Source organism: Corvus kubaryi, unplaced genomic scaffold (genome assembly GCF_017639235.1).
Source record: "Corvus kubaryi isolate FWS band 111438036 unplaced genomic scaffold, C.kubaryi_AGA036_p1.0 35076, whole genome shotgun sequence".
Taxonomy (NCBI): Eukaryota; Metazoa; Chordata; class Aves; order Passeriformes; family Corvidae; genus Corvus; species Corvus kubaryi.
Window position 1 is genome coordinate 1 of NW_024580759.1, and position 12,469 is coordinate 12,469.

General features: G+C 55.9%; 1 protein-coding gene, 1 long non-coding RNA gene and 1 other non-coding gene across 3 annotated transcripts; 2 read left to right on the top strand and 1 right to left on the bottom strand.

Moving 5' to 3' along the window:
* Positions 1–1,242: 1,242 nt before the first annotated feature.
* On the top strand, positions 1,243–1,316 carry TRNAN-GUU. Its single transcript has one exon. It is a non-coding gene; the product is annotated as a tRNA-Asn (tRNA).
* A 1,951-nt stretch (positions 1,317–3,267) lies between these two features.
* PSMB3 (proteasome 20S subunit beta 3) lies at positions 3,268–5,881 on the top strand. Its single transcript, XM_042019766.1, has 6 exons — positions 3,268–3,419; positions 3,703–3,887; positions 4,225–4,332; positions 4,648–4,825; positions 5,041–5,135; positions 5,776–5,881. The coding sequence occupies exons 1-6, from the start codon at positions 3,417–3,419 to the stop codon at positions 5,822–5,824; spliced, it is 618 nt and encodes a 205-aa protein (XP_041875700.1). The 5' UTR covers positions 3,268–3,416; the 3' UTR covers positions 5,825–5,881.
* A 576-nt stretch (positions 5,882–6,457) lies between these two features.
* On the bottom strand, positions 6,458–12,427 carry LOC121660404. The gene is made up of 2 exons (XR_006014659.1): positions 12,016–12,427; positions 6,458–11,135 (listed from the first exon to the last, which is right to left on the bottom strand). It is a non-coding gene; the product is annotated as an uncharacterized LOC121660404 (long non-coding RNA).
* Between the last annotated feature and the right edge of the window lie 42 nt (positions 12,428–12,469).

The following is a 12,469-nucleotide window of genomic DNA, read 5'->3' on the forward strand; positions in this document are numbered from 1 at the left end:
GGGGGGAAAGAAAGGGAAATCTGGGAAAGAAATGAAGGAGGGGAAAGGGGCGGGAGGAGGAGCGGGAGGCGCTGAGCGAACCGCGGCGCTCCCGCACTCCCGGGGTCACCGGCGGCTCCCGGCACACGCAGCCGCTCCCGGCGGCCGCTCCCCGCCCCGCCCGGTGCCGGGGCTCCGCATCCCGGGCCCGTCCCGGTGGCCCCGTGCCCGGGGGGTTCCCGGTGGGCGCTGTCGTTGCCGCTGTCTCGGTTCCCGGTTGCTCGCTTGCTCTGGTGCCGGTGTGCCGGTGCTGGTTCCGGTGGGTCCGGTGCTGGTGTCCGGTGTCCCTGTGCTTGGGGCCGGTGTCCGCTGTCCTGTTCCCGGTGTCCGTCTCGGTGTCCCGGTGGTGGTGTCCCGTTTCTGGTGTCCCGGTGCCGGTGTCCCGTTCCCGATATCCCGGTGCCAGTGTCCCATTCTCGGTGTCCCGTTCCCGGTGCCTCTCCCCGTATCCCGTTCCCGGTGTCCTGATTCCTGGTTTCCCATTCCCGGTGCCCCTTTTCCGGTGTCCCATTCCCATTCCCAGTGTCCTGTTCCCGGTGCCTGTCCCTGTATCCCGTCCCCATCCCCGGTGCCCCGTTCCCGGTGTCCCGTTCCTGTTTCCTGTGTCCCATTCCCGGTATCCCGTTCCCGTTCTCGGCGTCCTGTTCCCCTTGCCGACATCCCGTTGCCGGTCCCGGTATCCCATTCCCGGTGTCCCGTTCCCGGTGTTCCATTCCCATTCCCGGTGTCTCATTCCCGTTCCTGGTGTCCCGTTCCCATTCCCGGTGTCCCGTTCCTGGTGTCCCATTCCCATTCCCGGTGTCCCGTTCCCATTCCCGGTGTCCCGCTCCCGGTATCCCGTTCCCATTCCCAGTGTCCCGTTCCCGGTGTCCCATTCCCATTCCCGTTCCCGGTGTCCCGTTCCCATTCCCGGTGTCCCGTTCCCGGGTTCCCAGTGTCCCATTCCCGGTGTCCCGTTCCCATTCCCGGTGTCCCATTCCCGTTGTCCCATTCCTGGTTTCCCGTTCCCGGTTTCCCGTTCCCATTCCCATTCCCGGTGTCCCATTCCCGTTCCCGTTGTCCCATTCCCGGTGTCCCGTTCCCATTCCCGGTGTCCCATTCCCGTTGTCGCATTCCCGGTTTCCCGTTCCCGTTCCCGGTGTCCCATTCCCGTTCCCGGTGCTCCGGGCTGACTGCGGCGGGCGGGGCGGCGCTGCCAGCGCGGTCTCTGTGGCGCAATCGGTTAGCGCGTTCGGCTGTTAACCGAAAGGTTGGTGGTTCGAGCCCACCCAGGGACGGAGTCGTTCTTTTGCCTCCGCCGCTCCATTTTTCCCTCTCTCTTTTCCCAGCGCCAGCCCAGGATGGACAGAGCCGCACACGGAGAAAATTCCAGGGCCAGGATCTGCTCCCGGTGCTCCCCGTGGGCTCACGGCTCCTCCTGAGGCGGAAAAGCCGCTCCCGCTGTGCCCAAACCATCCCTGCCCAGCCCGTGCTCCCCGCCGTGGCCCCACAACCACGAGGACACTTTGGGACATTCAAACCGGGCTTGAAATCCTCTTTCCATCCCAATTCCGTGGTCGGGATTCAGCTGAGGGGGGTCCAAAGCCCGCAAGGCTGAGCTTCCCCTCTCTTCAAGCTCCCGTCACATCCGTCTCTGCTCCCTGCTCGCCCTGATCTGCTTCCCATCCCAGAAATAAGGAAGTTCCTGCTTTAATCCAGGCCATGAGGTTATTGATCCTGGTTATGCCCACCCGCCTGTGCCCGGGCTGTTCCCACCAGGCAGGACGCGGCTCCGACTGCCGCCAGGAGCGTTTTATGATGGAAAACACCTCAAAAAATCCACTTCAAAAAGACGCTTTAAAAAAAATGACACTTTAAAAACGCAGCAGGCACGGGCTGGGCTCTGCTCCCAGCACCCGATCCCGGGATGTGTTCCTGGGATGGATGAACACCCCCGGCACGGCGCCCTCGGAGCCGGGGCTGCTCTGCGGTGCCTCCAGAGCGTTCCCAAGCGCACGGACCCCGTTCCCTCGGGCAGAACTTCCCTCTCCTGAAGGAAATGCTCCATCCCGCCTGCTCCAGGAGGGAGCTGCCACCCGGGACAGGGAATCCTGGCAGAGCAAATCCCCCTTGAAATAAAGAATCCCCCGGCAGCCAGGCGCTGTGCCGGTGCCGGGATGTGCTGGGACCCCACAGAGGGACCGAGAGTGACCTTCCAAAAGAGATTTTTGGGAGAATCCCCGTCGGGATCTGCTGTTCCCGGCCCCACAGGGCGAGGTCGGGGCTTCGTCCCCGCGTCCTGAAGGCGCAAAAGCGGAGGGAGGGAGTGGGGTGCGAGGTCCGGCTGCTCTCCGGACCCATCCAGCTGTGCACCCCATGGAAACAGCTGTGCTGTGCATCCCTGGGCACGTCCAGCTGTGCCCCCACTGATCCGGCTGTGCCCCCACTGATCCAGCTGTGCTGTGCATCCCTGGGCACGTCCAGATGTGCCGTATCCAGCTGTGCCCCCATGGAAACAGCTGTGCTGTGCATCCCTGGGCACGTCCAGATGTGCCCCCACTGAACCAGCTGTGCCTCCACTGATCCGGCTGTGCTGTGCATCCCTGGGCACGTACAGCTGTGCCATATCCAGCTGTGCCTCCACTGACCCAGCTGTGCCTCCACTGATCCAGCTGTGCTGTGCATCCCTGGGCACGTCCAGCTGTGCCGTATCCAGCTGTGCCCCCAGAGATCCAGCTGTGCCCCCACTGATCCAGCTGTGCCCCCATCGATCCAGCTGTGCCCTGATCCAGCTGTTCCCCTTTACCCAGCTGTTCCCCCGCTCTGGCTGTGCCCCCATTGATCCATTGGCGCCCCATTGCTCCAGCTGTGCCCCCACTTATCCAGCCCTGTCCCGACGCAGCTGTGCCCCCACAGCTCCAGCTCTGCCGCCCATTTTTCCAGCTGTTCCCATTTTTCCAGCTGTTCCCATTTTTCCAGCTGTGCCCCCCCCAGCCCTGCCCCCCCCCGCACTCCCGGCATGCCTTGCGCGCCCACTGTGACTCGTCACTTTTCGGCCCCGCCCACTCGGCCCGGTCTCAGCCAATCAGCTGCGCGCACCCCGGCGGCTCCCGCCAGTCACCGGCAGCGGCTGCCAATGGGGAGCGGGTGAGGGCGGGACTACCGGTGCGACAGCCAATGAAAGGCGGCAAAGGAAGGAGCGGCAGCGGCGGCGGCCAATGGGAAGCGGAGGGGGCGGGACCGGCGGCGGCGCGGCGGGGCCGGAGCGGGGCCCGGGCAGAGAGCGGGTCGGCAGTGAGCGGGGCCGGGTCGGGGCCCGTGTGGGGACGGAGCGGTGACGGAGCGGGGGAAGAGCGGGGCAAGAGCGGTGACTGAGCGGTGACCGAACAGCCGCAGCCATGGTGAGACCCGCGGCGGCGCCGGGGCAGCTGCTGGGCCCGCGGTGCCCGGGGGAGGCGGGTGGGCGGGAGGCCGCTCCCTCAGGGCCTCCCCGCGGGGACCGGCGGTGGGGCCGCCGGAGGAATGGGAAACCAAAGCAGCGGGGAAATGAAATCCAAAGGCGGTGGGGCGGACGCGGGGAGGGCTCTCCCGGCCGGGCCCGGCGGTACCGGGGGTACCCTGGAGGCTCCTCCGGGGCAGCGGCGGGAGCCGGGCGGTGCCCGCTGAGCTTCTCCTGCCGTGCAGTCGATTATGTCCTACAACGGCGGGGCCGTCATGGCCATGAAGGGCAAGGACTGCGTGGCCATCGCCGCCGACCGGCGCTTCGGGATCCAGGGGCAGATGGTGACCACGGACTTCCAGAAGATTTTCCCGATGGGAGAGAGGCTCTACATCGGCCTAGCCGGGCTGGCCACGGACGTGCAGACGGTGTAAGTGAGGCCTTTGTGCAATAGATACTCTTGCTGAGCGAATGTCTTTGTTTATTCGTGGGGAGGGGAGAATATTTGTAATTAATACAAAATTAAACGGTGCCGGTACTCCGAGTCTTAGTTCCCCTCGTGGGAGAGCTTTTAAAAGAAACCTTTGTGGGATTTAAGATCAGAGCACTGCTAAAATTCGACTTTGACTGCTGAAATTCGACTTTCACTGCTACAATTTAACCTCAACTCCCAAAGAAGCTGCATCTGCATGCCCTCCTTGCCCCAGGCCCTGGTGAAGAGGAAAAAGAGCCTGCCCTGCTTTCATCCCAGCTCTCATCTTTTGCAGTGCCCAGAGGCTGAAGTTCAGGCTGAATCTCTACGAGCTGAAGGAAGGGAGGCAGATCAAACCCCAGACCTTCATGAGCATGGTGTCCAACCTGCTCTACGAGAGAAGGTAGCGGCCAGAACCGTTCCTGTGTGGTGCCAGGGAAAGCTGAGGCTGTTGGAGCTGTGCTGGGGAGGGTTGGGTTGGGAATTAAGGACAGGTTCATCACCAGAAGGGCGGTGGATGAGAGCACTGGTGCAGAATGGGCACGACCCCAAAGCTGCCAGAGCTCCGGCAGCGTTTGGACAAGGCTCAGGGATTTTGGGGTGGGATTTTTGGGATTTTCCTATGCAGGGCCTGGGGTGGGACTGGGTGATCCCGTGTGGTTCCTCCCAAGCTGTTCCCTGGCCTCGGGGCTGCCCTGAGGCGTGCTGCTGTCCCCAGGTTTGGGCCCTACTACACGGAGCCGGTGATCGCGGGGCTGGACCCGCTCACGCACGAGCCCTTCATCTGCTCGCTGGACCTCATCGGCTGCCCCATGGTCACCGACGACTTCGTGGTCAGTGGCACCTGCTCCGAGCAGATGTATGGCATGTGTGAGTCCCTCTGGGAGCCTGACATGGTGAGTGGGTGCTGGGATCAGCTGGGATCTGTGGGTTCATGGATTCTCCCTCCTGTGTTAGCTGGAGGCTCTGGGCTGCGGGAGAGGTTTCATTCCTGGAGGAGTTCAGCTCGAGGGGAAAAGCTTGCAGGGTTTTGGGGGGTTTGGACAAAATCCAGGGAGTCAGGGTGGAGTTTGTAGCCCAGCTGAACCCTTCTGTTCCCTCTGTGCCTCAGGAGCCCGAGCACCTCTTCGAGACCATCTCGCAGGCCATGCTCAACGCCGTGGACAGAGATGCCATCTCTGGGATGGGCGTGGTGGTGCACGTCATGTGAGTGCTGCTCCTTCCCGGGGAGAATTCAGCGAGCTGGGCACTCAGTTCCCTCCTTCCCGGGGAGGATTCAGCGAGCTGGGCACTCAGTTCCCTCCTTCCCGGGGGGAATTCAGCGAGCTGGGCACTCAGTTCCCTCCTTCCCTGGGAGGATTCAGCGAGCTGGGCACTCAGTTCCCTCCTTCCCGGGGAGGATTCAGCGAGCTGGGCACTCAGTTCCCTCAGGGATCAGTTTCCAGGGTATCCCTGAATCCTGCCCCTCCCACCGGTGTCCTTGGCGAGGCTCTGTGCTCTCCCAGTGTTTGATTTCGCTGTTGCAGCTCGCTGCTAGAACAGCAGCAATGACTCCCCTGTGCTGCACAGGGGTTGCCTGGCTGCATTGCCGTGGGAAGGAGGATGCTCTGCCGCACGTGGATGCAGCGTTAGCTCCCAGCTCTGGCTTTGAAAGAGCCCAATTTACTTCCTGCAGCATCCCCACCCTGGGAGCTCCCCAGGGGGATGGGTTTTACTCAGTTGTCACACCCACCTGAGCTCCAGCTGACCCTGCCCGGGCACCTGGGACTTCCCAAGGGAGGGACAAGCTGTAGGCAGGGATTAAACCTGGATTTATCCATAAATAATCTCCTCTTTCCCCCTCCAGAGAGAAAGACAAGATCACCACGAGGACCCTGAAGGCTCGCATGGATTAGCCCAGCACAGCTGCTCTGTGGCACTCGGGACTTTTTAAAATAAAACTCTCCACTGAACTTCCCTTTTGCTGGCTCTGAGCACAAGGACTGAGTTCTCATCCCCAAAGCCGTCAGGAGGAGGTTTTTAGGTGGGAGCAGAGCTTCCCTTCCCCTCTGAGCCAGCTGCAGCAATTCCCTGGATGTGAGGAGCTGGACAGGGGCAGCTTTTCCTGCCAGACCTGATTCATTCTGACAGCCAGGACTTGGTAAAATCGGTTCTTACTTAATTCCAGACACACTTAAAGAGGCTTCTCCAGTTGTGGTGCATGAAATCATGGAAAGGTTTGGGTGGGAAGGGACCTCAAAGCCCATCCAGTGCCACCCCTGCCACGGGCAGGGACACCTCCCACTGTCCCAGGGTGCTCCAACCTGGCCTTGGACACCTCCAGAGATGGAGCAGCCACAGCTTCTCTGGAAAATCCATTCCAGCCCCTCCTCACCCTCCCCAGGGAGGAATTCCTTCCCAATATCCGATTTCAACCCTGCCCTTTTCCAGTTTAAACCATTCCCCCCTGTCCTGTCCCCTCCAGGACTCTCCCCAGAGCTGGTGGAGCAGCAGCTGGGGGTGACCCCCCCTCAAAGAGCACACAAATGTACACAAAGTTTTAATTTTATTTTTGTTTCTCTGGTTGGAGACTCATCTTGTAACATGCATGCATTTCAAAACAGTAACAGTGTCTCAAACTGCTCCTAGCAAACAGACAAGCACAGAGGACTTCAAATTCCTATTTAAAAAACAGCAGTGAAAAAACCTAGAATGTTCTTTTTTTTTTTTAATTACTTTTTTTAGGGTTTTTTTTTTTTAGGTTTTAGATTAAACTTAAATTTATTCACTTTTTGCACTGATTAGCCCTGCCCACCCTTTGTGACCTGTGCCTGTGGAATCTGCTCGCTCGACTCCCATCCAGCTGCTTCGGCAGCCCCAGAGCAGCACAATTTTGAGTGGTTTCCACTAAAAACGATGTCCAGCAGCTCTGCCGTCCCTGTTATCCAGGGGATTCATCCCAAAGAGCCAGGACAACGGGCAGTAGCTGAGGGGGACACTGAGAGTGGCTCTGCAGGAGCGGGGAGGGCTCTCGGGGTTGGGTTTGGGGCTGTGGCCAGGCCGGGTCGTGGTGGGGACATCCCCCCCCTGTTGATTTTGGGGGAAAATCCTCCAGCTGGGGGTGAAATTCCAGGTGCAGCTGGAAGGGAGGCATGGAAAAGGACTGCACAGTAGTCATGGATTGGGAGCATCCACCACCACAACCTCCTGAGCACCCTGAGCCTGCCCGCGCTGGGTGATGGCCCCGCGGGAGGCGGCTCGGGAAAGCAGGAATTTCCTCCCAAAAAAACCAAAACCAACAAACCAACCAAAAGAAAGAAAGAAGACTCGAGTGGTTCAGTTTTCCTTGCTGATTGTGCTAATCCAGATTCCAAGCTGGGATTGTTGGGAGTGTGGCCACCCCAGGGCACGGATGGACTCCGTGATCGCGGCTTTCAGGATGAAAGCCAGGCCAGGCAGAGACGTGGAGGAGGCCGGAGGGAAGGGTCCCGCTGCTCCCTGCTGCCAGCAGGGAACTCCTGGGGATATTCCCCCAAATCCCAAGGCCTCAGCCCAGCTCTGGGAATCTCCTGGGATTCCCTGGAACCCCCAGTTCCCCGTGGCAGGGAGACTCAGCGGGCTCTGGAGTGGTTTTATTGCACTGCTGGAGCACAGCTGTGTCCCTGCCTTCCCTCTCCCGCTCCCGTTTCGGAGCTGTCTCCACAGGGAAGGTGGAAATGTCGAGTTCAAAGCAGATTTTGAGTTAAAATCCTGACAGATCAGAAAGAGAGAGCCCCTCAGGAATGTGGATCCCGCAGCTCCTTCCTGCCCTCAGGCACTGCTGAGGGGGAGATGCTGCACACTGATTATTTGGAACTCCAGTGGACCAAATTCTTGCTTTTTGTGGCCAAAAAACCAAAAAAAAAAAAAAAAAAAAAAAAATCCTGCATTCTGCTGCAAATCCTGTCAGCCCAGGGGGGTCAGTCAAATGCACTTCAGTGGGAAGTGTTCATGCTAAGGACAGGAATTATTTACATTCAGCAAAACTAGAACTAAATCCACACCAGAAACAGACAACAAACTAGCACGAGCAGTTGTAAAACCAGAATTGAAGGGGCTGGGTTTTCCTTTTTTTGTTTTTTTTTTAAATACTCGAGTTAAAAAAGTGACCTAAAACAAGATTTAAAAACAAAAAACAAACCTAAAACCAACGAAACGAAAAAGAAAACAAACAGAAAGAAAAAGTCCCTTTTAAAAAAAAAAAAAACAAATCAAATATTTGCAGCTTCACTTCTTATTCTGGTAAGAAAAAATACTGTCTGGAAAGAAAAATTAGCATTTTGAACGTAATGCTACTCCTCCAAATGTAAACAATACACCAAAAAATGCTTCTGTTCAACAAAGTTCTGCAGCTGGGTAATACATCATGGAACTGAGAGTGATCCTTTAGTACAGAAATGTGGCACCCGACAGGAGGGGCACAACTGGGGAAGTGCTCAAGGGAAGGATCTTTGTGGGGCTCCCCTGATCAGCTGAGCCAGAAAGAGCCAATTTTGGGGCTGGAGTAAGAAAAATATTCACTGCTCTCCTCAAGCCCTTTTTGTCACAACTTCTGTAAGGATTTCTGCAGGAATTCCCTGGATTTTGAGCCGATGCCTCGTTCATTATTACAGAATTCAGCAAAGGAGATTTTTTTAAGCTTCATTCCCCTTTCTCTGCCTTTGCTGTGTGGTGTCTGCACTTCACCCACACCTCCTCCTCTCTTCCTCCCCCCCTGCTTTTCCTCCTCTTTATTTATTTATTTTTTAAACAGATGGTTTCAAGATAAAACAACTTCCAAGCTACTTTCCCCAAAAGGAGAAGGGCAAACTTACCAGGCCAAAGTTGCAGATTCAATGCAGATGATTATTTAAGGAATAAAAAGGGATTGGTGTTTAATTCCTAATTGGCAGTAAACTTAAGTGCTTATTAAGAGCAAAGCAACCAATGTAATGCCCACAAAACGAAGCTGATGATGCCCTCCAAGTCCTCAAGTCCTCCCTGGTTTTTTATTTTTTGTTTTAAAGTTGTTTTTTTAGCTGCATTTGGGTTGTGGCTTTTGCAGCTCCACACTTTAAGACACGAGAGCCTCCAGCCTTCCCACACCACAGGGGCAGCAGAAATTTGTCCCAGGCCAAAGGCAATGACCAAAACTGCTCATATCCCATCAGGAGCCCTAATTTTTCATTTCTCCAAGACTCTATTTACAGTGAACTCGCAGGGGCTTCAATTTTAGCCCCTCCCAAGGTGAGACCTGTGCGGGATTCACGTCACGAATGGGAAATGGGGGAGAGGAAATTAAAAAAACCAAACCCAAACCCCAAGCCCACATTCAGAATCCAGCCCAGAGCCAGAGTTAAGTTCAGGGAAGTTACCAGGATGTGATGAGCACCAGTTACCTCTCAAAAGGACCAAAATTCCACACAGCAAACTGTTACAGCACAGGACAGACATTCCCAACAGCTTATTCCCAAAACAAAGGCATATGTGAAAAACAGTTCCAAGGCAGATAAGCAACATGTTTCAACTGCAAGAGGTTTGTTCAAAACTCTAAATCCTGCTTAAAAAGAGAAAGGAAATTAAAAAAAAAACAAACCCAAAAAACCAAAAAAACCCAATGAAAACTCCCCAAAACAAAGAACCAGCAAGGTCTGTAACTTTGTGCAGCAGAGCTAACAAAACCCAAAGCGAGTCTGCCAAGCTTGGGAAATGGTTACGAGCGTTCTGGAGACAAAACAGGACCATTGCAGTCACTCCAATCAGTCCCAAATCCTTCAGGGGGCTGCCAAATAAATCTGGTGCAAGAGTTCAACCATTTCCACTCCTTGAGCGTCGCTCCAGAGAGGGGTTTGGAGCAGAGGAGGGTGGCAGCACCCCCAGCTCGAGTCCTGAGTCCTCTGGAGCAGTGGGGCTGCCCCAGGCCCGGCTCCCAGCACTCCCCACTGGCAGCGAGTCCAATTCCTTCGTGTGCAAGTCACATTTTTTTTCAAAATAAAAGCCAAAAAAAAAAAAAAAAAAACCAACCCAAGCAACCCAGGAACCTCTGTCAGGACACAGATTCAAGTACCTGTTGCAGATGGGGTGGGGAAGGAAGACTGAACAATTAATTAGCTAATTAACACTGGCAGGACTGTGATGGTGACCTCAGAGATACGGCCATTCCTGACTGAGGTGAAAATCTTATCCCGGATCTACAGGTACCAAAATTGCCTTTTTTTTTTAAATGGTTGGGTTTTTTTTTTTTCCTCTTTTTAGGAAATCTTCCGAGTTGGCCAATTGAAAAGCAAGCCCAGGTCCAAGCACATCGTTAGCTGAGGTTGGTCAATGCCTCTCTCACTTCTCACACTGGTTGTTTTCAGGTTTGAGGAGTTACACCTCTTTTTTTTCCGAGATCATCTTTGGTAGATGTTCATTTCCCCTCGTCTTTCTTGTAAATCAAGTGCAGTTACAAAAAAAAAAAAAAAAGGTTTTTTTCATTTTTTTTTTTTTTTTTTTTTTTTTTTTTTTTTTTTGTTACTTAAATTAACCAAAAAATATAAAGTGTCCCAGTTTGAATTTACCTAAAGTTCAGCGACTCCTCCTTTTATCAGAGTTCTATTTGCCATCCTTGAAATGCTGAGCTATTTTCCTTCCAATTCCTACCGAGAGGGAAATAAAAGGGGTCGTATGGCTGCTAAACAGTCCAATAAAACAACAACAACACCAACACAAAACAAGGAGTGGTTTGTGGAATCAGGCACTGCTTCAACCGTGACCTAGAGCCACCCCTCGGATGCGGTGCCAGCGTCGCAATCCCTCCGGGATCCTCTGCATCCAGAGAGGAGGAAACGTCACTACAAAGAGCAGTGCTGAAACAATGCACTTGGCTCGTTTGAAAAAGCCCTCAAATCTTTAGATCTGGGCACTTCTGTAACATAAAACCCCCACTTTTCCACCTGGGTCAAGCGGGCTGTTGGGAGGGTGCACCCTAAGGATGAGTTTTGTCCGGAGTGCCACGGTGCCACACGCTCCCCTCGCACGCTCACACGCACTCCCACACACACCCCACATGCTGCTACAGTGTCTGTTCAGTGTCACAGGCTGGAGGAGCCCCTCTGCTCGTGGTTCCTGGCTGCAGGCTGAGCACGACTATGTCAGGATGTTGGAGATGAATTCGTTGAAGCGCTTCGAGTACTGCTCGGGGTTCACGGTGGAGATCTCAGCCCCGGCCTGCAGGGGAGACACAGGGGTCAGGGGGGGTAGGGAGGGGTCAGGGCAGCACAGCCCCTGTCTGCTGGGGAGGATCTGTGGGTGAGGGAAAATCCAGCAGGTCTGGAGAGATCCCCAAGGGAAATGATTTTAGCGCCGGCTGCGTGTCCGGAGTCAAGGTATTGGGTTTGTTCCTTTGTGGTTTACAGATTTAGGAGCATCAGGAACTCCTGGAGACAAGTCAGGGAGGGTTAGGCTGGATATCAGGAAAAGGTTTTCCACCCAGAGGGTGTCTGAGCACTGGAACAGCTCCCCAGGGAATGGTCCCGGCCCCAAGGCTGCCACAAAGTTCAAGGAATGTGTGGACAGCACTCCCAGGGATGCACAGGGTGGGGTCGCTGGGATCTGTGCAGGGCCAGGAGTTGCACCCCATGACCCTGATGGGTCCCTTCCACCTCAGCACATCCTGGGATTCCACATGAACCCCCCTGTGCTGGGTGGATGGCTGCACTCAACCTCAGAGGTCCTTTCCAACCACAGCAATTCCCTGATTCCACGTCTTGCTAAGCTGGGCTTTTGCCAAGCCCTGCTGGGAAGCTCAGGGAGGCTGCCAGGGCACAGGAGTGGCCCCAAGGAAGGGCTGCGTGCCACCCAGTCCGTTCCTGCTCTGTCAGGTGCCTCCAGCACCTCCCAAATGGGGATGGAAATACAAATTATCCCAAGCAACCAGAGGGAAAACCTTTCTGGGACAGCCTGAGGAGACACTGAGCCAAGTGCTGAGCACAGGCACTGGAGAATTCCCACCCTGGCAGGGAAATCAGCGCCAGGAGACATCACAAGCCCCCCCGGAGATGCTGCAGAGCAGAAGCCCCAGCACCCACCCCCCCTGGGCCAGGCTCACCCCGTGTTTCACTGTTTTGGCAGCGTGTGCAGCTTTCTTCTTGGTGTCATAGGGCGTGAGGATGTCTATGATGGCCATGAAATAAACTTCCTTCCTGGGGGCACCTGCGAGGCAAGAGAGGGGCTCAGACCCCCTGGGCACGCCCAGAAACACCCCTGGGCATCCCCAGCTGCATCCCCCGCCCCAGAAACACCAGGCAGGGCTGGTTTGGGGTAACTCAGACAGGAAGCAAAGGCAGCTGGAGGCTGCAGAAGGGCGAAGATGACTGGACCAGCACACCAGAGGCTCTCTGAACATGCCACCCCTGTCCAAGCATCACTTGTCCCCCGCTCCAGCCACCACCAGGGAGTGCCCAGCAAAGCAGAGGCGCTGGGCAGAGACAGCCCTCGCGCTCTGCTGAGCCCGGGACACCTTCCCTGCCCTCCATCCTTCCTCCACAGCTCCCCACACCTTC

What these genes read in the sequence shown, in the direction of transcription:
- PSMB3 (XM_042019766.1), top strand. An exon ending in GCCACGGACGTGCAGACGGT is followed by an intron (nt 3,888 to 4,224) that starts GTAAGTGAGGCC and finishes CATCTTTTGCAG; the next exon opens with TGCCCAGAGGCTGAAGTTCA. An exon ending in GGCGTGGTGGTGCACGTCAT is followed by an intron (nt 5,136 to 5,775) that starts GTGAGTGCTGCT and finishes TTCCCCCTCCAG; the next exon opens with AGAGAAAGACAAGATCACCA.